At 43.6% G+C, this 26,686-nt stretch overlaps 1 protein-coding gene and 1 long non-coding RNA gene across 11 annotated transcripts in view; both read left to right on the top strand.

The window, feature by feature from the left end:
• Positions 1–15,107, top strand: part of LOC310901606 — a 34,958-nt gene extending 19,851 nt beyond the window's left edge. Inside the window, exon 2 of the long non-coding RNA XR_014585932.1 lies at positions 1–15,107. This exon is cut by the window's left edge and continues 14,375 nt beyond it. This is a non-coding gene — a long non-coding RNA (uncharacterized lncRNA).
• The window catches only part of AGAP1 (ArfGAP with GTPase domain, ankyrin repeat and PH domain 1), a 375,831-nt gene extending 350,179 nt beyond the window's left edge, over positions 1–25,652 (top strand). For all 10 annotated transcript variants that reach the window (XM_083841487.1, XM_083841488.1, XM_083841479.1 and 7 more), the window contains 2 exons: positions 16,512–16,767; positions 17,267–25,652. In XM_083841487.1, coding sequence (XP_083697613.1) covers positions 16,512–16,767; positions 17,267–17,470 — 460 coding nt within the window. In that variant the 3' untranslated portion in view covers positions 17,471–25,652. The remainder of the gene's footprint in view (positions 1–16,511; positions 16,768–17,266) is intronic.
• The last annotated feature ends 1,034 nt before the right edge of the window (positions 25,653–26,686 follow it).

Below are 26,686 nucleotides of genomic sequence, written 5' to 3' on the forward strand. Positions count from 1 at the left end.
CGTTTCTAATCAGAGCCTCTGTCTGAGGTAGATTGCTGGTGGTTAGAGTCTCCCCCACTTCTTTTCAGAATAGACAAACTCAAGACAACTGTTGTAATCGTCTTGGGTCACAAAGCCTACTTTCAGATTTCTCCGTCCAAAACATCCATCAGCCCCACCCAGCAAGAGTAAACTGAAAATAAAGAATAAGTTCTCTTCCCCACGCAACTGTAGCTGTGCTTTTTTTTTTTTTTTTTTTCTCTAATAGCGAAACCTCACTGTGGGCTCGTGAGCTTCCCTTTCTGAAGGAGGAGAAGGTGCTGCTCTGATGCAGCCCTCCCTTCTAATGCATCATACTCTGCACTGGTGGCTTTCTTCTTCATTGTATCTCAGAAGATTCTCTTGGTCTGAACTGTTTTGGGAAGGTGCTTTCAATACAAAGTCCCTTCCTTGTGCACAGTCAGAGCGAGCTCCGGGGATTTTCACAGAGATGCAGTTCAGCAACTGTTTCAGAGGGAAGGGGTCACGTCTGCTTTTACCATCACGAGAACACAAGGAGAATTGTTGACATGTTATTGCCATCGAAGCCCCGCATAGGAGAGATGTGTAATTGATAAGAAAGCAGCCTTGTCTCTTCACAGAGGCTCTGCACCTTTCCTTGGCACAAAAGTTAGTGCCTCTGCTAGACATCAGTGTGCACAAACTTCAGTAGGTAGCTACGAACGGTCTTTTGGAAATCCTTTCTCAGCTCGAAGTCCATAGTCTCGTAGCTGGAAATGATGCCACTGGAAGGAGCGAGGCCCAGGAGGATGTTGGTGCTGCAGTTATCACTGGCTGTCTGCGAGCACAAATCACAAATTCTCTGCTTGCTGGAGGGAGAGCCAGCAGCATATTACAGAATAAGACTCTTTTTTTTTTTTTTCTGACTGAGCTGATAAATGCCATCAATTACAGTGTCTCACCAAAACCAGAAGTATAACAATGAAATGATTTGGTACAATAGACCCTCAATGGAAGAATTGAATAAGAAGTACTCAGTTTGTCAATTTTGACAAATTGAAGAAATTGGCTGATAAATTGTTTCAAAATGGGCATATTAAAAAATACTTGCAAGTGTCTTACATCTTTATCTTTAAAACGTACTGCTAAATAATTTACAGCCTGACAGTAGAACAACTGCTAGAGTTAACTAAAGATAATTTGCTATGAAGGCCTGAATCTGATCCTTGTTGAAGAGAGGCAGCACCTGAAATTCCTAAAATAACCTTCACTGTTCTATAGGCAAGCTGCAAAATGAGTTTGTTTTTGCTCTGCAAAAATTGGAATTATATTTGGTCTTGATCAGCAGATTGCAATCACCCCATGCTACTTCACCTACTCATCTCACTTGGTTTTGTTTTATTTGAGCAATAAATATCTTAAATCTTCCCAGAGCTATTGCGTGTCTTCTGTGGAGACTCATCATGGTCCTGCCAGGCATTCATCAAGGCTTCCAATGAACCACTACATTAAGTATTCCTCTGCTCCTTATCAATCAAAACAGTTTACTTATAACTTTACTTTTTCTTCCTGGAGTAATCAAAATTTGATATTCCACAGATTGCAGAAAATTGTCACTCCTATATTCTGTGCTAATTCATCACACGAAACAGCCATAATTTGGGCATCAGAAGAGCATTAAATGTTTAAATAAGCAAGAGCCAGTCAATGAGAGAGTCCATTAACCGCTCCAGATGACAGGGCAGAAAAATGTTTGGATCGCAGGTATATTGGGAATTGCAGCGCAGACATTACAGAGCAATGGGGCATCTACATGCTGCAACAGGCAAGGTGTTTTCCGTGTGTTTTCATGATATTGCTCAAGTATTCAAAGAAATACATAAGCAAACAGCAGAGCATGAATTCTCCTTAGCTTGACCTGCAATACCAAGCTCGTTCAGCTGTCTGTGGCAGAGTATTGAAACCTGGCTGCTTCTTACCACTGTTTTTCCAGGAGGTAGTATGGGACTGGATCATTTTCTTCTGCTGTACACACTGGTAACAGCTATCAGGAGAAGCTTGTCTACTGATGATGAGAGGAAAAAAATCATTTTTATTGTGTAGACTTGAGCAAAATACGCTCGTTGGCTATCCTCAATTCTTGAAATAGCTGTTCTGATAACAAATGCAGCGGGCAGGCCCTGTGGGATGGGACATGTATACAAGATGTTCCACCACTTCCTGAGACGTGCTAGGTGACTTAAAGTGATGGAAGGCAATGGAGAGGCTTATCACAGACACTTGTCCTTAGCTCAGGCCGAGGGCATCTGCAATAATGCTCTGCTAAATGCCAGTTCCAGTGGGTTTGGGAGAAAATTCTCCCAAATCACAGAGAGGCTGTGGATGTGGGATTTCTTGTGCCTTTATTCTAGGGCAAAGCACGCTGTCCAAAAGCCTCGTTGGTGGAGGAATGATGGTCTTCTAGTCAGTATCAGGATCTTCTTGTGACTTGGCAAAGCATGGGCTAGTCGATGTTCTGTAACACTGAACCAAGGATGTGCGCTGTGCGTACTCGCCGCCCTCAGCTCTGCTGTCCTGTCATATTTGATTCAAGTTGGATTCTAAGCTAATTTCCCCTTCTAGTAGTAATTACGTGTATACCATTTCCCTTCACTTGGCATTGTAAACTAAGCTCTTCCTTTCCAAAGGGAATAAATACTCCGCGCAACCAATGGAGTCTGCAGTGTGGGGGTATTTTTCACCTATCCAGGGGCACTTCTTATCTTCAAAACAAAAAAGACCTATTGTAATTAGAGTATAAGCCTTCTTTTAAAAGGGCGGCTGGCAAGTATAAAGACTTGAGACAGTAATTATCAGCCACTGAAACAGCAAATCAAGCTGTCTATACCAATATCCCAGAGCAACATGCCACAGAAGCCATGGAGTGGTTAGATTAGAGCCGCCTGGGCAAGAGCTGTCTGAGCGGCGTAAGGTGCTGATTGTAGTTGTCAGTTTGCTGCTGCTATAAGCTCTCCTGTTATAAATACACCCCAGCCACTGTCATCTTAAAAGGTTCCTTAAAACCTTTCCTTTCTCCCCTTCCACTGCTTAAAAAACACAGCGGCTGACAGTCCAAATGTTTGAAATAATTGGATTCTGCATTCTAATTCATCTGTAAAGTATTCGTTGATTAAATTAGCCTAATAGATATTATTTCTTACATGACTGCATAATTTCATCCTGATTGGATCACTATGGCTCTAACGAGTCCCCCCCCCGTCCATTTACTATTGACTTGAGAATCACAGAAGGCTAGAGATAACTATCATCTTGTTTCCATTTTTTTTTCTTTCCAGGCTAAAAGTTAAACTGATGTGTACCAAAAGGGCATACAGCTAATGCTCAGGTACAGTTGCACAGCGTATTCCAGTCTCCAAGACCAGCGTTAGAATGAAAAAAAATGTTGGTTTATATAATCTCGAGCCCCCTTTTATTTACTCAGTGGGTTGTTCTGAAGCAGAAAGATTAACTGACCATTTAAACTCCTTTGGGGGAAAATTGAAGTATTTTTAAATAAAATACATTTTATTATCTCATCAAAACAGACATACACACTGCAAATGAACCTCGTAAGGACTGCGCGCATTCAGGGAAATGAAAACACTCCTTTAAAGATAATGTTTCAAATAAAGCGGTTTTATCTTCTATTAGTAAGATTTTCTCGGCGCTGCAATTTGAGTGTAACCAAGAGGGAGGAAGGGCCCACAAAGTGACATTTTGTCGCTAAATAAGAGCAGAAACTTCTTTGCAGGGTACCAGCGAGGGAGAACCTCGCAGACCCGCGGTGGAGGAGCTGATGGCAGAAGGGGTTAACAGCAGGGCGCACATCCCAGCCCGACCCAGTGGCTGCAAACAGCTGGTGGGTTTTGTATCGCGCCGGTGAACTGAGCAGCCAAGAAAAGTTTTTGGCAAACACTTGGGACAGAAGAGGTGGGTCGGCTCAGGAAACTGTGTGCATGAGGGAACGGGGGAGACAATGGCCGCTCAGCGGGAGCAGGGGGTAGACCCGCTCCCGCTGAATAGCTCCCCAAAAAACCCCGCTCAAAAGGAAGAGGGCCCATTTGCTCCTGGGAATCCAATAAATTGTTTCAGGAAGTGAGAGTCTGTCCAGGCTAATGGAGCCGTGATTGGCAGGTGGTTCTCATTATGGTGCCCATCAGGGGACAGAGTGAATTCCAGTGTTATTTAAGAGGTTAAGTAGAAATAAGATGCAGGTGACAGCCCAAGGCTGGGGCATCTTGCAATGCTGTTCTTGAGGTGTTTTTTTGTTGAGAGTCTGCAACCTTTGAAATGAGTAGGGGCAGGGGGTCGTAGTTTGCCAAACAAAATTCGGTCCTACAGTGACTAAAAATGGGCTTACCTGGCCATACATCAGAGGGAGCAGGAAAATGAGGTGCTCTGAAGATTGCTTTGGTAGCTCTTGTGTGGAAGTGTTTTCTTTTCTTAGCACTAGGAGTGGTGGTTACCTCTGCCAAGTGGGCACAACACGGTGGCCAGGTAAGTTTCCAGCGCATGCAACCATGGCCTGGTGCTCTCAGGGATCCTAGTGCAGGAGGAAGAGGATGAAGGATCGTGGAAGAGAGTCCATGCTGTTTTTTCTTGGCACAAGCCTGGTACCTTTTCCTGGGCCCCCACAAGGATGTTGCCCTAGCGCTCAAACCAACTACAGTCACTACTTTTGACTGCCACTGGTGCTCTTACTGTGGGAGCTGACAGTAAATCACAAAGCGTTTAGCTCAATCAGAACAGATCTGATCAACTGCTGGCACGAATGCAACATAATTTTGAAGTGGGATGTGCAGAGGCCACCTAGGGTTGGGTCAGATTTCTGGGGTGTGCTTCTCTGAGGTCTGAACCTAGCTTGAGAAGGAAAAATGCATTAGTAGGGATTCAGATTGCCTCCTGTTCCTAACCAGTAGGTATCTTTCTGCTGCCTTAGATTTCAAAGCTGAAACTGAAGTCTATTTCTAGCCTTATTCAGCAGAAAATGAAAGCAAGTTTGCTTTGCAAAGCATCCAAAACACAATATTACTGGTGTAGACTATAAGCACCAAGATGTAGTTTACTCTGTGACCATGATTTTAAGGTAGATCAGTGTGTATGCTGAACACTACAGACTATATTTCTCTCTGCTTCTGTATTTTCCCTTTTTCTGACTGTGATTCCCAAGTAAACAGCATCGGGTATCTTCACACTTGTGGATGTCATAGGGTGGGGATCTGCTGTGAGTCGCTGTATTGATAGAATATTGCATGGTGCATGGTCAGATACAAGGATGTAATTTAACCAACAGATTCACGGATGGCTTGTGAATGACGGTGAAACTCCCAAGTATGACGCGTGTAATAAATCTGGTTCGATGCAGAATTAATGTGGTATTCAGAATGATTATTTACCATTTGAAGTTCGGACGTGACTGTGTGCAAGAAGTAAATAGCTGTGCGGAAGGGCACGTAGAGGGGAGAAGAAAAATACCTGCTTGCATTGTTTCACAAGTGCATTCCTCGGTAATACTAATGAGACTTGCACACTAAATGCAGGATTGATTTGTGATGAGATCAGCTCTAAAGAGTACATTTGTGGGATGATAACCTGATTGGTGGCACTGCCTCTTGAATGGCTGAAGGGGTCTAATTGGCATATAACGCACTATAAATTTATTAGCAGGTTCTGCTTTCTCATTGGCAGACCTTCTCCTGCTAACCACCAGGAAATTACCAATTTTCAGGAGTTAGTCACTCAAGTCGCACTGTGTCAGGGTTTTAAAAAAGAAACCTACATCACTACTATTAGAAATCCTGGGCGAGAGCTTGTACATCAATAGCCGGCTGAAAATTGGTCACTTGTGCTGTGGACAACTTGATCAGAGCAGAGAGCCGCGTGTTTGCTGTTCAACTTTTATCCTCCTTCGGCTGTTCCTCCTTCCCACCTCCTTGTTGCAAATCCATGGTAGACCATTAGAAGCAAACTAATCTGTTTGGCAGCCCTTGGGCTGCAGCTGCCACAAACCAGCGTATGCACTTCACAGAAATTACAATTTTTTGGCAGTTCACATTCGGGGCTTTGATGTTCTTATTGATACATTCAGCCCTGGGGCACATCAGGCAGAAGAGGACATACCCACATTGTGTTTTTTTTCCAGGAGCATAATAGAAATATTCAGGAGTCAATGTAATTATTTCAGTTACTTTGCTTTTAAGAGGCACATTGGAGTCACAAATTAGAAAATAATATTCATGTGTTCTTCTAATTGGTAACAGATATGGGATACTTCATCTTTTTTAAATAATTTCCAAATGTGTCCTGAAGAGGGATTTCAGGAAAGTGGCTGAGAGAGGGCACTTATGCACTGGGGGCGCTTTGGCAAGTGGCAGAGGTTTTCATTTTGGCACGTGGTTTAAATTCCCACACAACCCTCTCCAGAGGTGCTCTCGAGGTGGAACTTGCTGTCACTTTTGGCAGGTGTCTCCTGCTGTTGGGTTTTATCTGGGTTTCTTTTTGTTAAGCACCGACCATATGGCTTGTAAATCATAAAAGCCTAAAGGTTTGTAAGCAATTAATAGAAGTAGGCTTGCAATTAGAAATGCCTCAGCAGTACTTGAGCACTCGAGTATCTTCTGAGAGCTGAGCCTCCTTCTAGTCTCTTCTCTTTGGGCGCCCTGATGGTGTGTGTCCTTTCTGGCAGTTTTGTCCACTGGCGGTATTCTACCTCGGTACAAGGCGCATTTCCCTTTTGTCTCTTATCCCCACCTTTTTTCTAGCTCTTACTGTTTTGGCAATAGTAGCACTCTGCATGGCTAGTGCCCTAACACCCTGCTGTGTCACATACCAGGAATGACATTTCATTCTTATTAAAAAAAAAAAAAAGTAATAAAAACGGTGAAAATATGTAAACAAAGAAAAAAAGCATTGAGGTCTCATTTCTTAGGTACAGAGGAAACCCCAAAGATTTCTGTGAATGTCAACTGATGGTGATTTCTCAAGTTTTTTTTTCTTTTTTAATCTTAGTTACTGAAATTAATTCTTCATCTCTTGCTTTCTAAGCAACCAGTGTTCATTTACCAGCAGCCTTTTTTAAACTAAGTCTTGTTTGTGGTTGTAGAAAGGCATCAAATACCTGCAGTCCACTAAAAGTGAGGTAGAGGGAACTCCCATCACTTTCTGAAGGGAGAGTTACATCTCCCCCGGAGATCTAACTTGGCAAGACAGGCATCATTTTCATTAAATGAAAGTAGGAATGAAATATGAAACTAATGTAAGAGCCTGATTAGAATCGGCAAGAGTTAAGAGGAGGCCAAAGCAGTGGATTAAAGAATGATAGGAATTGGCGTAGTAGAACAGGCAAAGGTGTTGGAGAGAGAAGGAGGAGGGTACAGCATGCATTAGAAACACTGATAAGGAGAAGCTGGGAGGTGATTACAAGCAGAGGGGAGGCCTCCAAGTCACTAGGGAGAAGATGGAAGCAAGCAGGTCCCTGTGGCATCTGAAGAACGTGGGTCATGAAAATGCTGCCCATAGGGATTATGTGGGTACAGGTGCTTCCTGGCCCTCTAAACTTACAGCTGCAAATATTCTGTCTTTCCACTGCTGACTTGCACAGAAGAAGCATTTGTTTTTATTTGCTTGCTGTTCCAAATGTGTTTTTCTTCACAGTCTATGCTTGAATACAGTGTTTATTACTTCTGTTTTCTCTTTTATGTCTTAGATAAATTCAGTGTGTTGTTGTTGTTGTTTTTCCCCTAAATACTCCAAAGAGTATCTTCTTACTGCTTCTGCTGGAATTAAGATAATACTAAAGCCCCCTGGAAGGGTTTTTATTTTTCCTTGTAAACCAAAGGTAGTAGTGCTTGGGAGTTACTGGTAACACAGGGTCAAAATTGTCAAGAAAAATTCTGGATGTCTCTGTGAAGTATTGTATTTAGACTTCCCTCTTTCAGTTCCTGATCCTCAGGTAAGGATTACATTCACATTCTGCAGCCCAGAATGTGCTTCTCCATTTCAGGTCACTGAAACCACCTTTGTGTACTAAGCAAGCTCACATTTGAGATCTCTTTAATGTCTACACAGCAAGTTCGTTAGCCCTTTGGGTAGACCTTGGAGGTTTTTTCCCATCTCATTATTTATAAGGCATTGGTGCACTCCTAGTTATGATACTTAGCCACTTTACAGCGTTATGAGCAGAGGAAAGGCTCCATTTCTCTTCTTTCATCTGTTTATGATGTGATACGTTCCAAAGCAGATCACATCAGCGACTGTTATGGTATCCTTAATGCACTGTGATAGTCGCATCGCGGGAGGAGCTGCTGCGACGCACGTCGCTGATGTACATCCCTGTTATATGCCACATTACACCGGGCTGTGGGAACCGTACTCGGCTACCTCGCTCTGCCTCTCACCTGGCACAGATTATTGAGATTTATGCATGGAAATATTTGTATGTCAGTATTTTTCTCTTTGAATACTCGGTCTTCCTCTAGATGTTGAACATAAAAGCAGAAGCCTGATTTTAGGTGAAAATAGCTGCATTTTTAGACATACATAACCAAGATTACAGACTACCTTCATCTTCACAAAACATTCCCTAATTGTTCATTGTAGTACAATTATCTGCTCAAAACTACTTCCATGTTTTGTTTGAAAATTGATTTCAAATGGAATTTTCTTATTGTTCCCTAGAAAAAGGGGGGGAAGTATGTTGTGATTTCTGAACTATATTTAAAACAATACTGCATTAAGTATATCCTTCATATAGGAGAAAATTAATGTTAACAAACTGGAAATTAATGGGATCCTTTAATCTGAGTGATTGTAAGTGAGATTGTAAATTGAAATTTTGAGACTTTATTTGGGTACTGGCACAATGCAATTTGGTCTTTACACTTAAGATACCGGATTAAATGTGGCCATACAAGAATAATGAAATGTGTTCAATAAATATTTGCTGTTCTCTTCATATATATAGATAGATAGATGTCACTGCAACAAACAAGAAACAAATGTACTCCTTTTTAATATTTTCATGCAGCTGTTCTAGAACAGCTTTTGGCTTTTTTATTTTTAGGTAGTTTTTGTTTCCCTGAGTGTTAAGGTTGACCACCCAAGAAACGGGAGCAGGTTCTGTATGACCTATGCATGGTCTGGAACCACACAGTGACAGCTCGACTTCTTTTTGGTAGCTAACGCAGTGATAAGTTTTGTTTTAAATTTTGCATGGATATTTACGTGCTTGTCCATCAACGTCTGGGTAAAAGTAATGGGGCCATGAACACAATGTTTCTTCTGTTGGTCAGTAAACAGTTTGTGGAGGTGGTGGTCCTTCATTGCTGTTGTATTCCAGATTCTCATGAGGTCTCTCCTTGCACATCTTAGCAGGAACCCACCTTCCTCTGCTGTTTGCAGTGCTTTTTGAATTGGTTTCATGGAGTGAACTGCTTAAAGTCCTTAGAGTTCACTGTTGTTAATTTTTATTCTTTTTAAATGTTGCTGGCAGTGCTGTTTAAAAAATTCTGTGAGTTTTGGCTTTAGTAGAAAAGTATAATTTTTGGTGTTCTTCAAGTTTTTTCTTAGATCTCTAGGGGCTGTTTTCATTCCACGTAGTTACAGAGAACAAAAAAGCTTGGATTTGTATTGAGAAAAGACTAAACATCTTTCAGAGCTTAGAGTTGTCACTGCACAAACTGTATCTCAACTTAATAAGCCTTTTCTTAGTACCTGCAGTATTCCCCACCGTTGTATATCACATAACTTTTGCTTTGCTTTATACAGAGTAATCCTCAGAGTTGATATATTTTATTGAGTGTACCTTAAAAATTATCATATTGAGCACTGTGCAATGAAGACAAAAGTTTGCTGTAATGGTATGTGATATTTCAGAGCCCACAGCTGAAGGATGTTTATCTAGAAAGCCTTAAGTCAGTAAAGCCTTGGTTTCTTGTCTAGGCCGGTAATTAATGTTGTACAGTAATAAATCCTGCAGGTGTCTTAACACCTCAGGGAGAATGCTGGCTGCTCTCTGGCGTCACTGAAAAGCTGACCAAGAAGTGCAGAAATTGCAGCTATTTTGGAGCCCTCCCTAGGGAGGAGTACTGCCACAAGGGAAGGCAAAGAAAGTGGAGAAGCTCCGCTGAATCCAAATTCAGATTATACTGGTGTCATTCAACACATGATGACTTTGAGAAACACGTTCAGCTCTGTATGTAGAAGCAACATCTGCCAGTCATCATGTACAGTAGGACTTTTCTTCCTTACACAGCTGTAAAAGAAAAATGGGAAAGTTTAGCGGTAGAGCTAATGGTATAGAAGATCCTGACCTGTGGGCTTCATAGAATAGCTCCCTGCAAGTGTGAGGGAGCTTTGAGCACGCTTCTGATGTGAATTCGCCTTGATTTGTGTCTTTCAGGAGTGGTTTGTTTGCTTGAGGCCTACCTGACGTCAGGAGGAGAAACTTGAATTTGGATTGCTTTTGTGGCATTGAACTGCTTCTTTATGCCTCTCCTCTCTGGTGGACAGCACTGCAAGTTTAACAGCAGTTTGAGCTCTGTCCTCAGCCAGATAACTTTCCCAACAGAGATGGCAAATAAATCATTCCCAAGCTGAGCTGATTGCCCCACCGGGCCTGGAGAGGGCTGGCCTGGCATTGCAGGCCGCCCATGCCTGAGGTCAAGCCCAGGCATGGACACGTGGTGGCTCCTCGGCAGTTTTCCTTGTCTGTCGGGGATGTTTAACTTGTAAGAAGTAATAAGCTTAATAGGTTGACTTTATTTAATTATTAATGATCCCTTTCTGTCCTTACAGCTCATAAAACACCCTCTAGGTTGGCAAAACACTCATAATATTGATCAGGAGCCAGAGAGATATTTATTTCCTCTTTGCCCCAGTGCACATAAATCTTGGTCCTTTGCCTCCTTTTCTCGGTACGCAGGGATTTACAGTGGCCCGTTTCTTGAAAGCTTTCTGTAATTAAGGAATAAATACCCATCGGTCTTTGTTTGCTGTCTGGAGCCCTCTTGTTTGCCAGGGACCTCTATATCCCCGGTGGGCCTGTGCACCTTCCCCCTTAGCAACGCAGCCGGGGAGAGAAGGCATGCGTGCTAGGGGCAGTCAGCTGCTACGCACTCGCTTTGCTATAGAGCGGGGTCTTCTCCTGCAGAGAGAGGAAGTCCCGGTGTTTTCTCAGCACATTGTTCCCGGCTCCTCTTCCATGCCTCTCCTCCCAGTTCCTGCTTTGCTCAGGGCAGGAAGACACTTTGGAAATTCCTTGCTGCTAGCCCTTTCTTCTCGCATTTGCTTCTTCTCCCCCCCTCTCCTTTGCTAGTTGCAATTAAAAACATCATGAACTTTTCCAGACTTTGCAGTCCTGTCCCCCGCAATATTTCTCTTCTCTTGATCGCTGACTGTCCAAAGCGATGCAGTTTATCAGACGTCTGTGGGGTTGTTGCAAAGGGTTTTGTTTAAAAGGCAAGCCCCAGCACAGCCAGCCACCCTGCTTTGACAGCACTGGTCATTAGGTGATGCATGCTTCTTGCATGCTGGACCACGAAGCTAATGACACATTCTGGGACGCTCCCAGAGTTTGGGAGTTATGGGGGTTAGATTTACTTCATTTTCTTGGAACAGACCCATTAACCTTGTCAGCTGTCCAACAACAGAGAAAATCTGGCAGTTCTCTTGCTGAGCTAGCCAGGTCACTACCGCGTCAAATGGCTGCACTTCAGTGAGCATCCAGAAATGGCAACGCGCAAGCATGGCACCTGCACAGCACGGAGGTTTGGGTGAATGGCACTAGAGAGAACATTTAGGGGCCTCCTCAGTTGCAGAATTATTCTCTTTAGCAAGAGAGAAGAAAAGATTTAGTATTGTTGGAAGCTGCAAGCTTTTAACCAAGGTGGGCAAGCCAGGAGATGCACTGGAAGGGGCTGAGCTGTGCAGGACATGAGCTCCTAAATGAGCATCTCTGGTGCAAACTCGGAAGCAGAGAGCACAGTGTAGCTCCAGAGGGAAACTGTGCTCTAAGCTAATCTGCTTTTTATATTCTCTCATGCTACCTAGTTAACCCTCCCCCTTACAGTGCCCGGTATTTATGTTTCCAGATAATAATGATGTGATGTGGCTGGCAGAGTAATTTAAATAATTGGACATTATCTTGAGAAGCAAGCACCTAATGAGTTCAAAATAAACTGAGAAGTGAAATTTTCATCTGTTTCTAATAACCCTTACCTATGTACAGTATCATTGCCGTGGCAGGGTTTTCATTATTCATACCACTGTGTACTTAGAGTTCACTAGTGATGGAGACTCCTGCAAGAGCTAATACTCCTGGTATTTTTTGGCCAAAGCTTAGTGGATTATCCCTTTCCTGCAGAGTATTTTGCAGTCTTACCCTGTACTTTGGCCCTTGTACATACACTGAGGTTTTAAATTTATATTTGCAGCCTGGGTTTGAATGGACAGCTTCAGAGAGAAAAAGATCAAAGTCTGATCTTACTAATTATATATCTTTTTCTTTCTAAAAATTTGTAATCTATTAATCAGGAATTTATAATCTATTAATTCACATGTGCATGTGCATTAAAAACACAGGCAGCTAGCCTGATTGCTGTAGAAAGTATATATTATTTTAGTACATCTGAGGAAGAGGCAGCTCAGATATTCTCCAGCATTAGGTATCATAGGGACCGTCTGAGCACCTGATGATGTTTCCTCTCCAGTACACTGGCTTTAATCTGGTCCTGAAAAAGGAATTTCACTGGATTTAAAATCCCAGTAAGTAAGCAAAATAGTCTTGTTTTGGCTTACAGGTGTCATGTGGAGACAACTAGAACTGGAAGTCGTAGTGTTGAAGGGGTTGTTTAGAGTGGAAGTTGCCAGGATTACAGGCAAGGGAAGAAAACAGAAATATTTACTAGCAGATGTTTAATTGTACATTTCTTTTATTTTTAGGGACTGGTTCAGTATCTTTCTCCTGATTAGTTGCTCTTCCTCTCGTTTCTTTGTACTCTTATTCAGTTGATTTATTTAAAGGTATGTCAGTGCTGGCTGAAGTGAAACACTGTGCCTCCTCTTCCTGCTTATTGCTGACCGCTCCAATAATTCATTTTTTAGCTCATTAGCTAACAGGGGATGTGAACAGTGGTCCTCCAGGGGACTGGAATGAGGTTAAGTGATCTACTGCTGACAACTCTGCTCTTGGACTGGCCTGCCTTTGGGGAAATGAAACCTCAACCAAGACAAGCTGTGGATCCCAGAAGTGAAATTGTGGCATCAGAGCAACAATTGCAGTATTTATGTCTTGTTGTTGGGATTTCTAAGATGAGTGCATGTCGTGGAGCTGAAGCTAACTTCCAAGAATGTCCCAGAACTTGCCTTTCAAAATGAAGCGGTTTGTGCCAGAGACGGAGAGAGGATGTCTGCGGATGTTGGCTTTCTAGATACTCATTCAAAAACCTGTCCTTCTAAATTTTGGTTTTACCAGTCCATGAGGTATGGGCAAGTGTGCTTCACCCCCTACCTCTGTTATTAAGTATAATTTTCTATGAGAAAATCCAAACAGCATATCTTTCTTTGTGTACCCAGTTTGGGCTGTTGAATAGGATCTAAATCTCATTTGATAGCCGATGTCAGTGACATGCTGCCCCCAAATGTCTGAGACTTTTAAAACACTTTTATTTTTGTTTGTAGAGTTTGCTCTGTTCCCACCATGACCCTCAGGTAGAGTTTGGGGGGTACTCTCCCAGTCAATTACTGTGACTGCAAGGGTAGAATTTGACCTTAATGAATTAAGTCTATTGGTGCCCGAGATGGTCAAGAAAAATGAGCAAGTTTTTCCAAGAAGGAAGACTAAAGTAAGGTAAAAATAATCATGTGAGAAGGTCAAAATTTTAAGTGGTTGTAGCCCAGGAGCACAGTCCGCTGCTGGCTGCAGGGTCCTGCTCTGGCCAGGCATGCATCTCCCAAGGGACTCACTATCTCTTCAGTTGCTGCCTGGTTGCAACAATTTTTTTCCAGTTAAGGGGTTTTTGACAGTCAGTGTTAACACAGAGCAGTTACAGGTTATACTGCAGGACAGTGCTTCAAGGAAGGACCGTTTGCATCCTGCTTTTTTCCTCTCCATCAGTAATGCAGGTGTGAGCACGTTCCCCTTCCTCAGATTTATTTTTAAATGGGTTTTCTGTTCTTTTCCCAGCCTTTTGAGACAGTAGGATAATCTGAGTAGGATTTGGTTGATAACGTCTAGCCTTGCAGCTCTCTTGCAGCCTTCCAAGAGCACCAGGATTGCTTTGTCTGACGTGCCTTTGCACTGCTCCCATGCAACACATGGCAAAGGTGAAATTCATGCCAAGGAATTTGTAAAGCAGCAGCCTAAAACTCTGAAAGCCTCCACCTGAAGTTGGCATTTATTGTCTCTGTTTAGGTATATATAGGTATATATATGAACTGTGATTAGAGCTGGGAGTTGTGTGTAAGGCAGCTTGGTTTTTAAACAGAAAGGGACTTCACACGAGCCGTGCTGGTACAGCAGCCGATGCTCTGACTGGAGCCAAAAGTAACTACCACTAAAAGATGGTCCAGGGCGGAGAAGGGGATTCATTTGCAGACTCCCAGCTAGGCTCAGAACATTTTGTGAGGTACGATGCAGGAAGAAGCTGTCTGAAGCGTGTTTTGCCTTTAGGGTGCATGGGCATATGAGAAATAAATTCCCAAAGCCCGGACATGTGCTACTGTTGTGAAGCAGTGCAGGTTGAATCACCTCGTTTTTCAGTGTGGCACATTGAAATGTGGAGTGGAAGCACTGGTTATACTCTCAGTACCTCAATACAGACTTTAAAAACTCAGGAGAGCTTTATTAAATACTTGGGGTGGATACTGGACCTGCAAGTGTTGCAACACTGCAAGAACGCACATTTTATTGTTAATAATTGCATGTTATGTTACTTCATTGTCCTCAAAGCGTTGCCAATGTGTTTTTTTTACCTGAAAACAACACAAATAAAATAAATGAAATGAAATGAAATGAAATGAAATGAAATGAAATGAAATAAAATAAAATAAAATAAAATAAAATAAAATAAAATAAAATAAAATAAAATAAATAAAGAGGGATTGCAATGGTAACAGAAATCCTTTTCTTTCTCCTCTCCCTCTGGAGCACCTGAACTGATGCTCTGATTATCAGAGCCTGCCATCAAAGGTTAATTTGGAGCTCCCTAAATTTTTTGTGTGTGTGTCTTTTAGCTTGCAGGAGCCATTCAAAGGTTTCATTTAAACGAAGCGCTTTTTGTGTTAATTTTCTGTTTGCCCTCTTTCTCTGAAAAAGCCTGTACCTGTCTGCAGGGTGAATTGCCATTGGTGCAGAGAAGTGCCTGCTTTGGAAAGCTTTGCATGAAAGCATCCAGGGAGGTCAAAGTAAGGTCACTCCACATGTACCAGGAAATGATGCAAAACTAATCCAGATTTGCTGTTGGAAGGATCTGTTTACATAAGTATTTAAAAACAGATTAGGGCTAACCTGACACTAGATTACTGGGAGTAGTGTAAACAGTGCTGAAAGGGGTAAACAGAGCTTTTCCTTTTGTACTCCAGAGGAAAAAATATGTCACCAGTAACAAGTTGCCTTGCTAGGTGATGTATATGGTTTTCACAGGCTGAACAGATTACCTAAGGTACTTCTAAATGGGACTTTGTCTAGGGCTAGATCTCTTAGATCATATAATTGTATGTTAATTTTTTTAATGGGCAGTTGAGGCAGTTGTTTGTAGTCCTTGTTATCCTGTAATATAATAGCATCCAGAAAGCTTTTGATAGTTATTTGACATATCAGGAGGAAATGGTGCTTCAAAGTGTTGTTTTGTTAGTTTGCATTTTGGAAAAACAAACAGGAGAACCCTCCATATGTCTTTTGCATTTGGAAACATGACTCAACTTTTAGGAAAGAAAAAAAAAAAAAACACCCTTGCAAGCAAGGCTGTGTCTTCCAGGGGGTCGCAGTCCTGTCTGAAATGCAAACCTGGGTGCAGGAAGGATGGCTGAAGGATGGAAGCGCCGTACGGGTTACTTCAGGTGTTAGGGATGGAAATTCTGCACATTTTCTGTAATGTATTTTGCAGCACAGCTTAACCCCGTGGTGGAATTGGTCTGCCTGTTTTCCCATTTAACAGCAAGGGCTCTTACCTTTTGCCCATCCTCATGGCAGCCCAGGGTCTGAAGACCTCGTGGCCGTTGTGATCTCGCCACCACCTCACAGCAGCTGGTGGCTGGGGCGTACGTCCCACAGGCAGCTCAGCCAGTGTCACAGTGATACAGCTCAATAGTGCCGAGACGGGTGGCACAAATCCTGCTGCAAGGACAAAGTTTGAATGAACTGCCTCTATAATGGCTTTTTTGCCAAAAATAATGGAACAGGGAATAATTTTTGTGTTGATTAACTGCCGTTTCCTAGCATACTGGTAGGCAAAGCCGAGCTGGCACTGTTTTACACATTCCCTTTTGTTTTCTAGGGAAGAAAAGGAGCGCTGGATACGTGCAAAATACGAGCAGAAGCTCTTCCTCGCCCCGCTGCAATGCCTGGAGCTTTCTCTGGGCCAGCATCTCCTGAGGGCTACAGCCGAGGAAGATTTGCGGATGGTCATCCTGCTCCTTGCCCATGGGACACGGGAGGAGGTGAACGAGACCTGCGGGGACGGGGATGGGCGCACTGCCCTGCACTTGGCATGCAGGAAAGGAAACGTGGTGTTGGTGCAGCTCTTGATTTGGGTGAGTACCTGCTGCCTGGGGAGGGGGCCTGCGGCGCTGGGGTGGCTTTTGCTGGGCCACGTTCCTTCAGCAGGGCCTCCCAAACCTGCTGCCTGCAAATTTCACCAAGTGTCCGCTGCTGTCCTGAGTCTGGGTCTTGCTCATCGCGTGCTCTGTAAAGAGAGCAACTTAAATTTCTGCCTGTCTACTGCTACTTGATAGAAAGCAAGCAACAGTGTAGGAGATGGGGAAGGAGAATTTCCCTGGCACTATTTGAAATGCTATTTGAAATACCAATGATACAAATTTAGCTCCAGGTAGGAGACCCTCCGTGTAGAAACCTTTTCATGTGTAGCTCTATGCTCAAAGAATCTACATGGTCTCCTGCCCTGTCCCTCTTCTCCCTTTCCCCAGCCTTGTCCTCAGTTACATTCAAACCCTTCTGTCCTGAGTTTGCTCCCTCTGTTTTAATGCTCTGTTTGCACCAAAGCTTCAGACGCCATCTCTTCTTTCTATATAGTATGGCGTTGACGTGATGGCACGCGATGCCCACGGGAACACGGCGTTGGCCTATGCCAGGCAAGCCTCCAGCCAGGAGTGCATTGATGTTCTCCTCCAGTACGGCTGCCCCGATGAACGCTTCGTCCTCATGGCGACTCCAAATTTGTCCAGGAAGAACAATAACCGAAACAACAGCAGCGGAAGAATGCCCACCATCATCTGAGGAGCTTGTTCGTGTATTTGCTGACCTGAATTACATCCGCAGCCTCATATTCCTCCATTCCCGTCACAGCTCTGCTCTGTGAGTCTGACAACTTCCCTTTTTTCCCTTTTCCCTTCGGTGCATCCCTGTCCCATCCAGAAACGGCACGTCTGGATAGCACGAGGGGGTGAGAAGGAGCGAAAGGGGCTGCAGAGAAAGCAGTTGTTTCAGTGACAGCTCTCCGACAACGACAAGCGGGCAGCAGAAGCGCATGAGGGCGCGTGGGTTCTCTAGGACACGGCACGTGGCACGGGACCGTGGGGATGGTTGTCCCTGGGCACAGGCTCTACAAGTGCGGAGGGAAGGGGCGGAGGGAGACGAGAGCGGGAGCGAGAGGAGAAGAAAGGAGCGATGGTAACTTTCCGTAACTGACAGTTAAGCACATCAGTACATTTCACCTCTACCAAACGGAACGGCTGGATTTCATTCTCTTCTCTGAAGAGCTTGACGGCATAAATCAGAAGCAAGCACAGAGTTTGTCAGGTTTGAAGCTCCTATGATGGTATGTGTCAAATCAGTTGTAGCTAATCTGTCCAGGGAGAATACTGGCTTCATTACACTTGTATAGTTGAGTTCTTCCAGCATTACCGCTGTTTAATAGAACATGATTAGTCATCACGGAGAAAAAAGCATATTAGCTGAGGAGGTAGTTACATGGCACGCTTCGGTGATTGCTTGGATGTGATTGCAATATTCTTAGAAGCATCATATTATCTCAGACATGTTCTTTCAAGCCCTTGGAGCCCTCCTTTCTAAATTCACTGTCATAATTTAGTATCTGTTTAATTTTTCAGTCCAAAGAGAGGAAATGAGTTGCTGAGTGTTATTTGACTGCAGTCTCCTTGGTGTAAAAACAAAATGGAAAAAATAAGTAAGAGTAACTATGAAACACAAAAAGGAATAATGAATACTGCTAAGGAAAAACATTTCAAGTACATTTAGTAAAATTAATAAATGCATTAAAGGCTAATATTTTTTCAGCCAGCAGAAATATGTTCTGTCATTTTGCCAAGGTAAACGTGTTGAGTTTTTGGTCACTCCTGTGATGCATTGCCTAACTTATACAGATTTTGTATTGTGTCTTTAGATTATATGTATGTAAAATCTATTTGAATAAAAAAATCATAAATATGCATTGATTTTTTTGTACAGAAAATGACATCTCTGTTAATTTATAAACTGTAATGGATGTGAACTAAATCATGTGCAACTAGTTAGGATCTGTGGAGTACAGATCATTGTACATTGAAAATCTTCCCAGCAGTGAACCCTATTTCCATTGCAAGCCTTTGAGGAACATATCAGAATGAGATTGTGGCACGCTTGGCATGAAAAAAAAAATGTATGAGACCTTTTAGAAAGGAAAAGAGGCTGTTTCTCAGCACTGTAAATATATTTTACTTCAGAAGGCATGAAGCTTTCACAAGCCAAGACAAAAAGCCATAGTCTGGATGTGTGAAGATCAGATTTGATTAATTTCAGAATTGATAGCCTTCACCAAGGCGGGCAGGGCATGGCTGCGCTAACTCTGAACTTGGCTGCTCTCTGGAAGAAAAATGGCTTGTGAAAGTAGCCTGGACAGTTCATTTAAATTCCACCTTTTAATACGTAATTTGATTTTTTTTATGATTTTTTTTATTATTATTTTGCTTATTGCCAGACAGATCCTAGCTTCTGCCATTTTCCACAAGCTAGGATTCTGGCACAGGGAAGCAGGCTGTAAGGTTTTTGGCAGACAGAAAAGTGATTTTTAAGTGGCATATGGCAATGTGAAGATGGGGGAAGGGCATATCACAGAGAAAGTTGAAAACTCAACTGAATTAGATGGCAAAGGAGCAATTATGTGAAGTCAGTGAGGTGCACACAGCATAGTAATTTGCAAATCTACCTGCTCCGTCTGTATTTCCCAAGCCTCCAGTGTTGTTCTTCCTTGGGGCTCTGTATTTCATTTGACATCCAAACGGGAGGGGGATAGCAGTCACTATAGGTGGACAAAATGTGAAGGGAAAAAAGAAGAGTATTCAGGGTATCTTAAGGAAAAAAATCAGAAAATTACAGATTTGGTGTAAAAATCATAAAATCTTGGAAGAAGAGCATGCCCCAAGGTGAAAAAAAACTAGAATACTGACCAGCTTTTTCCTGTTCTGTGGCGTTGTCATTTTATAGCTTGTTACTGTAGAGACCTCTGGCTGTAGGGAGATCTTTCTTTTGCTGCGCCAGAATAACGCTACATCTAGTTCTGTTCACGCTGGGAGGTGGGTTTTTTTTTAATTTTTTTTTTCCCTTGAGGAAAGGTGTCTGTTGTAATTGCTGTTTCTCCATCGTTGCCGTGCAGCTCCCTGATATTTGGTACTGATGGGTGGTCCTACGGTGACAGGACAGCCCACCTAAATGTTCGGCTGAATGGGATGCTCGGAGCCGACCGCATCCCAGCGCTCACAAGCCTTACACCTGCACCAGGGGATGCGGGGAGATTCAGGAACTGCTGCTCGTGTGCCCAGAGGTGCCAGCTGCCCGCTGCTCCCCTGGGAACATCAAGCGCATTTCTATTGGAGAATCAAGGCCAACGTTTCAAACACATTGTCGGCGAATTTGCCACGAATAAGTTCTCAATGCATGTTCCGTTTCAGAGCTGAAAATGTTTTCTGTACCTAATGTTCTCTTTGGGCCACCTTCCTCCTACGAGGCTGGGAGTGATGTTTGAGAGACAAGGACAGCCAGGCTGCCGTGCAGATTTCAGGTACACTCCTTTCGTAAATACTTTCTGAAGGTGAACCTTACAAAATAATTTTTTTTAGGAAAGGGAATTCCACTGTATTACAGGAAAAATGATGTATCCTGGCTAGCCAACTAATAACCTCATACTTTAATCAAGCGGTAACACTTGCTTTTAACCTAAACAAAGCTTTCCCTTGGACACGTACATGTCAGCAGTGATGAAGCTGAAGCCTTGCTTTTGTAGGCTACGTGGTGGCTTCCCCAGATGCCTGGGGGTCTGCAGGGAGGACACCCAAACCCCTGGGAGCCAAAGAACCGTGCGCCTGTGGTGGTGGGAAACAAGGAGGCAGGCTTTGATGGCTCGGATTTTTTTCTCAGCCATGGATTTCCCTCTCCACGCAGCTCTGGCCAGCAGGAGAGAGACAAGGTCTCGGGGCTCTGTGTGCTTTTCAGGGGGTGCGTTTGCACTTTGCAAAGGATGTTCTTGAAGCCGCCCAGGTGCGGCACCGGTATCAGCGCTTTGAGAACCTGCAGGAGTTGTTCCGTTGCTCTCACTCTGTTAACCTGTCCGTTTTCTGTTCCTCATCTTGTGTCTAGCCCCTCTTGTTGCTTTTATGGAACCCACTTGCCAGGCTGTTTACGCCCTTTGAGCATGTTATGAGCAAATTAAAAACAAATTGAAATCCAGTCAATAAGAAATCCCAGCAGAAACATGCTAGCTAAATCTGTCGCTGTTTTCTCAGAAAATGGAGTTTGTGGCAGTGGTTCTCACCGAGTGCCCCATTTAACCCTTTGCATGATCCCAAATACTTTTGAATCCCACTTGCTCTGCACTTTATCCACCATGACTACAACACTAGGATTGAGTGAGAGTTTGCTACTAACATCAGCGCTTTCCTGCTATTGACGCGAGGCTAATTGCCTAGAGTGGAGACGAGTCGGATGTGTTGTACCCGGCACCTGAACCTCGGTATTCCAGGACTTCAGGAGGGTTTATTTTTTCCTCGCTATTTGTGAAGAGATAAGATCCGACCTTCAGAAAATTCAGGGTCTCGCCACTGCAGAGATTTGGCCAGGGGCTCTCATTACCAGATTTCCAGTTTCGTTGCTGAAAGGGGGCAGAAAAAAATAGCTATTTCTGGCATGACTTGGCATCTCCCGAGCTAGGCACAGCTTGGAAAGCCAGGCGAGCTATTGGAAAGGAGAGGGTTTTTAAGCATTTCTACTTGGGCGTAGTGTATAATAACTGTGTAAACATTAATATTGTTTACCTTGCTGTCTTTCCCCATTTCCCTAAATTATGTGTTAGTGCAAGAGGCTTTAGCTGCACTTGGAGATTTCCCCTGGCAAGAGGAAGCTGAGTAACGTAGGGAAAGGCATAGAGGTGTGAGTGCAGATACACTCGTAGCGATGATCTCCAGCGCTGTAATGTAGTGTAATTAGCTGACGCGGTTTTCGGATAGCTTCATCTTTTATATTTGTATGGAGATCATGACAAATGAAGTAATTTGTAGTTTCTAGTGTAAAGTAGTAGTAGTGGAGACAAGCACAGATTTCACACGAGGACTCTGAAGGGGCCCTCTACAAATGTCTCGGGGAGCCGTGTTTGCACCTTAACGGGGAACAAATGTGCGTTGTGCCGGGAGGTACTCAAGGTGAAGAAGGAAAGTGTTGGGGACCAAACGTGGGGCAGTTTGTGTGGATACATGAGAGCTTGCCCGTCACAATTCATCGTCAAGACTCTTTGATTCCCCTCTGATGCCTGCTGCAGTTATTAGCACATGGGATCTCTGGCTGTTAGTCTCAGATCCTCACTTCAACATCGCCTTCCATTTTGGTTGATTTTGGGGTAAAATGTATTGCGGAGAAAAGTTTGGGATATTCTTGTGTCTGCTGCATAGCAAAAGAAAGCTCGCTCCAGATTAAAATTCTTTTTGAGCAAAGTAAAAACCAAAATCAAACAAACAAAAAAACCACAAAAGGTCCTGCAATGAATTTTGACTTCTTAAATTCTAAGTTACAAAAAGAAGGTTGGTTTAAATGGTTTTATTCAAAGGGTATCTCCTGTTTAAAAAAAAATAGAGAGGTAATAGAGCAAACTATCCAAAGGTGTAGGTAGGTAGGTCTGTTGTACTGCGATATTCTAGGTTTTGTTTTGTTGTTTATCATGGGCCAGTTTTTAAAGTGGATATTTGGTGATCTCATCTCTGACAGCTATCTTGAGTTGACTGAATCCGTCTCACATTTTAAATAGAGGGTGGGGAGGGTTGGCCAAGATTTTCCAGAGCTGTGAATAGTTCTTGTTTTGGGAAAAGGATTGCATGATTTCTGAAAATAAGATGGCTTTTGTTTATTGTTTTTTTAAGAGCCACAAGTCACTAGTCATACCTTTGGTAATCTTGGCCCCTGTGTTTCATTTCAGGCGACAGCAATATGTGGGTGAGTTAACTCCCGTAGTTTACTCTTGTTCCCTGAGTGTCTGGGGGACTTTTGTTTCTGGGCAGATGAAAGACAAATGTCTTTGTACATTTCAGCAGTTTTAGCCTCTTCTTACATGTCCGCATCTCTCTCAAATCTCTGTAGCATATTCACGTGGTAGTGGTCAGCTCTGCTGACATGCAAAGCTTCAGCTTTCTCTTGGCCATGAACTGCTGGACGTGTGTTTGCTTCCAGTACTAAGAGTTGACTATTTTGCAATGCTTCAGAGCTCGTAATTTTTACCTGTGTGTTATGTACAAAGCGTGGAGGGGGGTGGGGGGCTTGTAGAGGTCTAATGGCATGCGTTTGGGATGACCGTGTTGCTTGCTGGCAGTGAATGCACCATCAGCTATTTTGTGCACGCCACGTTTTACGGAGCCGATCAGTGTTTTGTGTCTGAGAACTTCCCATTCTTCCGTCTTTCTCACCTCCCTCTGCCTGTGGTTAGGATAACCAAATACCATGAGTGCAACCGCATGGGGACCTTGGAGCAGTCCCAGCTCCTCTTGGGTAGCTGAAAACACTTTCCTGGTCCTCCCAAATTGCAAGGTGGAGGGAATAAAACCCCAACAGCAGACGTGGTAGCACCCAATCTTTGGTAGGAGTGAGGGAGGGTTTTGGTTCCCCCGTCTGGAAGCGAAGAGGTTGGGTTGAATCAGTGATGAAGTGCAGTGAGGGTGGCTTGAGTCCAACGGTAACGCAGTGTCATATGGGTGTACCAGCAGGAGTACCTAAAATTTAGTGCTCTGCATTTGGCATGTGTGTGTATGTATACGCATATATGCTCTACATACTGCTCTTAGCAATTTGTAAGTGTCCGTGCACACATTTACGTGTGACTCAAAACCTGTAGCTAGAGCCCAGTGTTCAGGTAGATGTTTAGAAGTGGGCAAGTTTCCCAGTTTAACTCAGCCAGCCATTTTCTGGAGCACAGGAGGTACGCACAGGGCGGGGGTGCCGGCTCAGAGGGCAGGGAGAGGCAGGAATAGGAGGTAAGGGCTCACTGTGGCTCTTGAAAGCCATCAAATGCTCAGGATTCAAGAGAGAACCCGGCTCAGAGCAAAACCATAGCTCGTTCAGATGGCAACACCCAACTTGTGAAGCCCTTTAACTTGCCTACCGGGACTGAAATAGCCACCTTGCTTCAGGGTGGGAGCTGGTGCTGGAAGGAGATGCAGAAGTGAAAAGGACAGAAGACATGCTGCTCAGAGGCCCTTTCTTTTCCATACATTTGCTCCAGCCTCAGCTTACCGGCTGAATTTAAGTGCGGGCCCGTTGTGCTGCCCTCCTGTAGTTTCTACAATGGTGTTTTTTGGGTCATGCATGGCCAAATGGGGTCACTGGAGAAGAGGACATGCAGTGAGATGTTTCCGAGGAGCACCAAGTGGTCCTTCCCCAGGTGTTTGGGGCCCCAAAATGTTGCTTTGAGGGAGCCATGAGCATCAGCTAACACGTGCTAAGGCTTTGTGCGTAGCGAGGGGTCCAGGAAAGCCTGGCCAGCTGTTGTCCCTGCCATTGCTACTCCTGCTTTTGGTTTAGGGTCATACTGGGGGACACCGATAGGGATAAGGCAGGGTCGGCACGCAGAGGACTGTTTGCTGGAACTAGGCAAGGTATTTATGGTGGAAAACAGCTGGGTGTGCCAGGGAGGTGCGGGTGCTGTTGAAAACTCCTCTGAGCATTTTTTTCTTATGTATCCACAGAGTTTCACATGGATTCAAGACCTATTGAATCCACTGGCATCATTTTGCCAGTCCACAGGGAGAATAGGATGTTGGTCCTCTAAAAGCACAGCCCTTTTCTCTGGGGAAATACAAACTTTCCAGGGGTCCACGATGGGCCCCGTGCATTTGGTCCAGTTCTCATGTACTAGTGTAACCTCGTGAGCATTTTTCACTTGTGCACAGCTCGTACAGACGGGTGCACACACCGCAGGGCTATGGGGAGGAGTGTCTTTTAAAACTAGAGGGCTCGTTTTGTGTGTTTCCTTTGCGTTCTCTCACCTTGATGTCTCTGGCTCAGGATCACCACGGGCCTAATTCTGCAGCTATGTGAAACCTCTCGACTTCACTGGGATTTGAACATATCCCCAAATGCTTTGCCAAACCCAAGGCAAAGCTGTTTGGGAGAGGCAGAGTCGGGCCCAGACGCATAAAGTGCTGTATCCCAACCTAGCTGAAGTCGGAGTTTGGTTTCAGTGGGGCCGTGGTTTGGTGTGCAGTCCTAGCCAGCACCTTTGTTTCGGGAACCAGCATCATCACCGCTTGGAAATGGATGTGTGCTCTTGTTTCTTTGTGTTCCTTCTCACCCTGTGACCGACCACACGGCTAGATGTCACGTTCACGCGTGTTTAGCCCCCAGGTCTTTCCGTTTTTCTGCTTTTGTGATGTTTGTGTTCCTGGTTAGGATGGGGAGAAAGGGAGCCCAGGTGAGTAGGGACACCTGAGAACTGTGTTTGGGGTAGAGGCAGAAGATACCTAGCACATGGCAGACTTTATAGCAAGGTTTGTTGGTTTTTTTTTTTGTTTGTTTTGTTTGTTTGTTTTTTCTGTTTCTGTAAATAGTAATGTATAAATGATGACAAGACAGTGTGGAAATTATTAAAAAATACGTCTTTTGTTGTTGTTTTTATATTACCTCATTCAGCAAGTTTGTTTTACAATGACTCAATGATGCTTTATTTATATTGTTTGTACTGTAATTAAAACAATTGACAAACATTTCACTTTGCTTGTTGTTTCATATGATTTTGTTTTGATTAAGTATGCCAGTCTGTATTATGTTTCCCTTTACTCTCTCTTCGCGTTGAGATTTTTGTGTCAGCTGTACAGTATTCTGAATAAAAATAAATAAATAAATAAGGAAAAAAAGTTGTAAAGTACTTCAGAGGGAGACTGCTATATTGTATAGGTCTCTTTCTAATAAAGACAAGAAAACTTGTTCGTCACAGCTTTGTTCTTTGCTTGAGTCTTCGTCGCGGTGTTATTGAGAGATACCTGCCCCGGCCCTACTTCCTCGCAGTATTAATGATGAGATCCTGTCACTCTTTGCCAGTAATAAAGATGAAGTATTACCTGAGACCTGGGATGTCAGAAGAGCTGGTAATGGTGCAAATTGATAAATTAAAAAGCAATAAGTCACCAGGCTGTAATGGTGTATATCTAAGAGTTCTGAAAGTGCTTATGAACTAGATGACAGATCTCCCAGCGAAAATACGCGAGCTTTCATTAAAAACAGTTATTCTCCCAGAGGAAGGGAGAGTAGTAAATGTTGCACCTACGCTTTAAGAGTCTCTGGAGGAGATCCAAGGAATTAGGCCAGTAACGGTTACATCTGTATCGGCTAAATTGGTTGAAATGATCATTTAAAATAAGAATAATAAAACATCTTTAAGGTCATGGTATGGTATGGTCTAATCACTTCTTTGAAGGAAAATCATGGCTCTCCATTAGGCTCCTCCGAACCAGTCATTTAAAGCACCGAACAAAGGGCACCCGGCTGACATTTATTTACGCTGTTAAGGATCTGTGCCCTGGTACGTCGTGAGAAGAAGTGGGGAATGGGAGAAGGCCCGAGGAGAGGAGAAAACATTGGGCAGAAGGCTGGGAGGTGGGAACCAGGGCAGGGCTGGGGGGACCAGAGGGTCTTGGACATTTGGCAATGGTTGGCAGCACTGGGGAGATGGGAAACCCACATAAGGCAAGAGCTGAGTGGCATTTTGGTTAAGTATGATCAAGGTTAGTAGAGAATAACATAAAATTCAGTATTAAAAAAATGCTATTAATGGGAAAAAAAAAAAAGGAAGGTGGCTTCAGGGGTGAAGAAAGAAATCAAAGATTTTAAGGTCCATACGGGCACCATGAAACAAGACAGCCAGTGCTCCAGTTAGGCCACCTGTGCTTGTCCCACCTTATAAAACACAGAGAAATTTTGGGATGTTCGGCAATGAGTAGAGCTATGACAAGGGCAAAAAAACAGTGC

The sequence above is a fragment of the Anser anser genome (genome assembly GCF_964211835.1).
Source record: "Anser anser genome assembly, chromosome: 6".
Lineage (NCBI taxonomy): Eukaryota > Metazoa > Chordata > Aves > Anseriformes > Anatidae > Anser > Anser anser.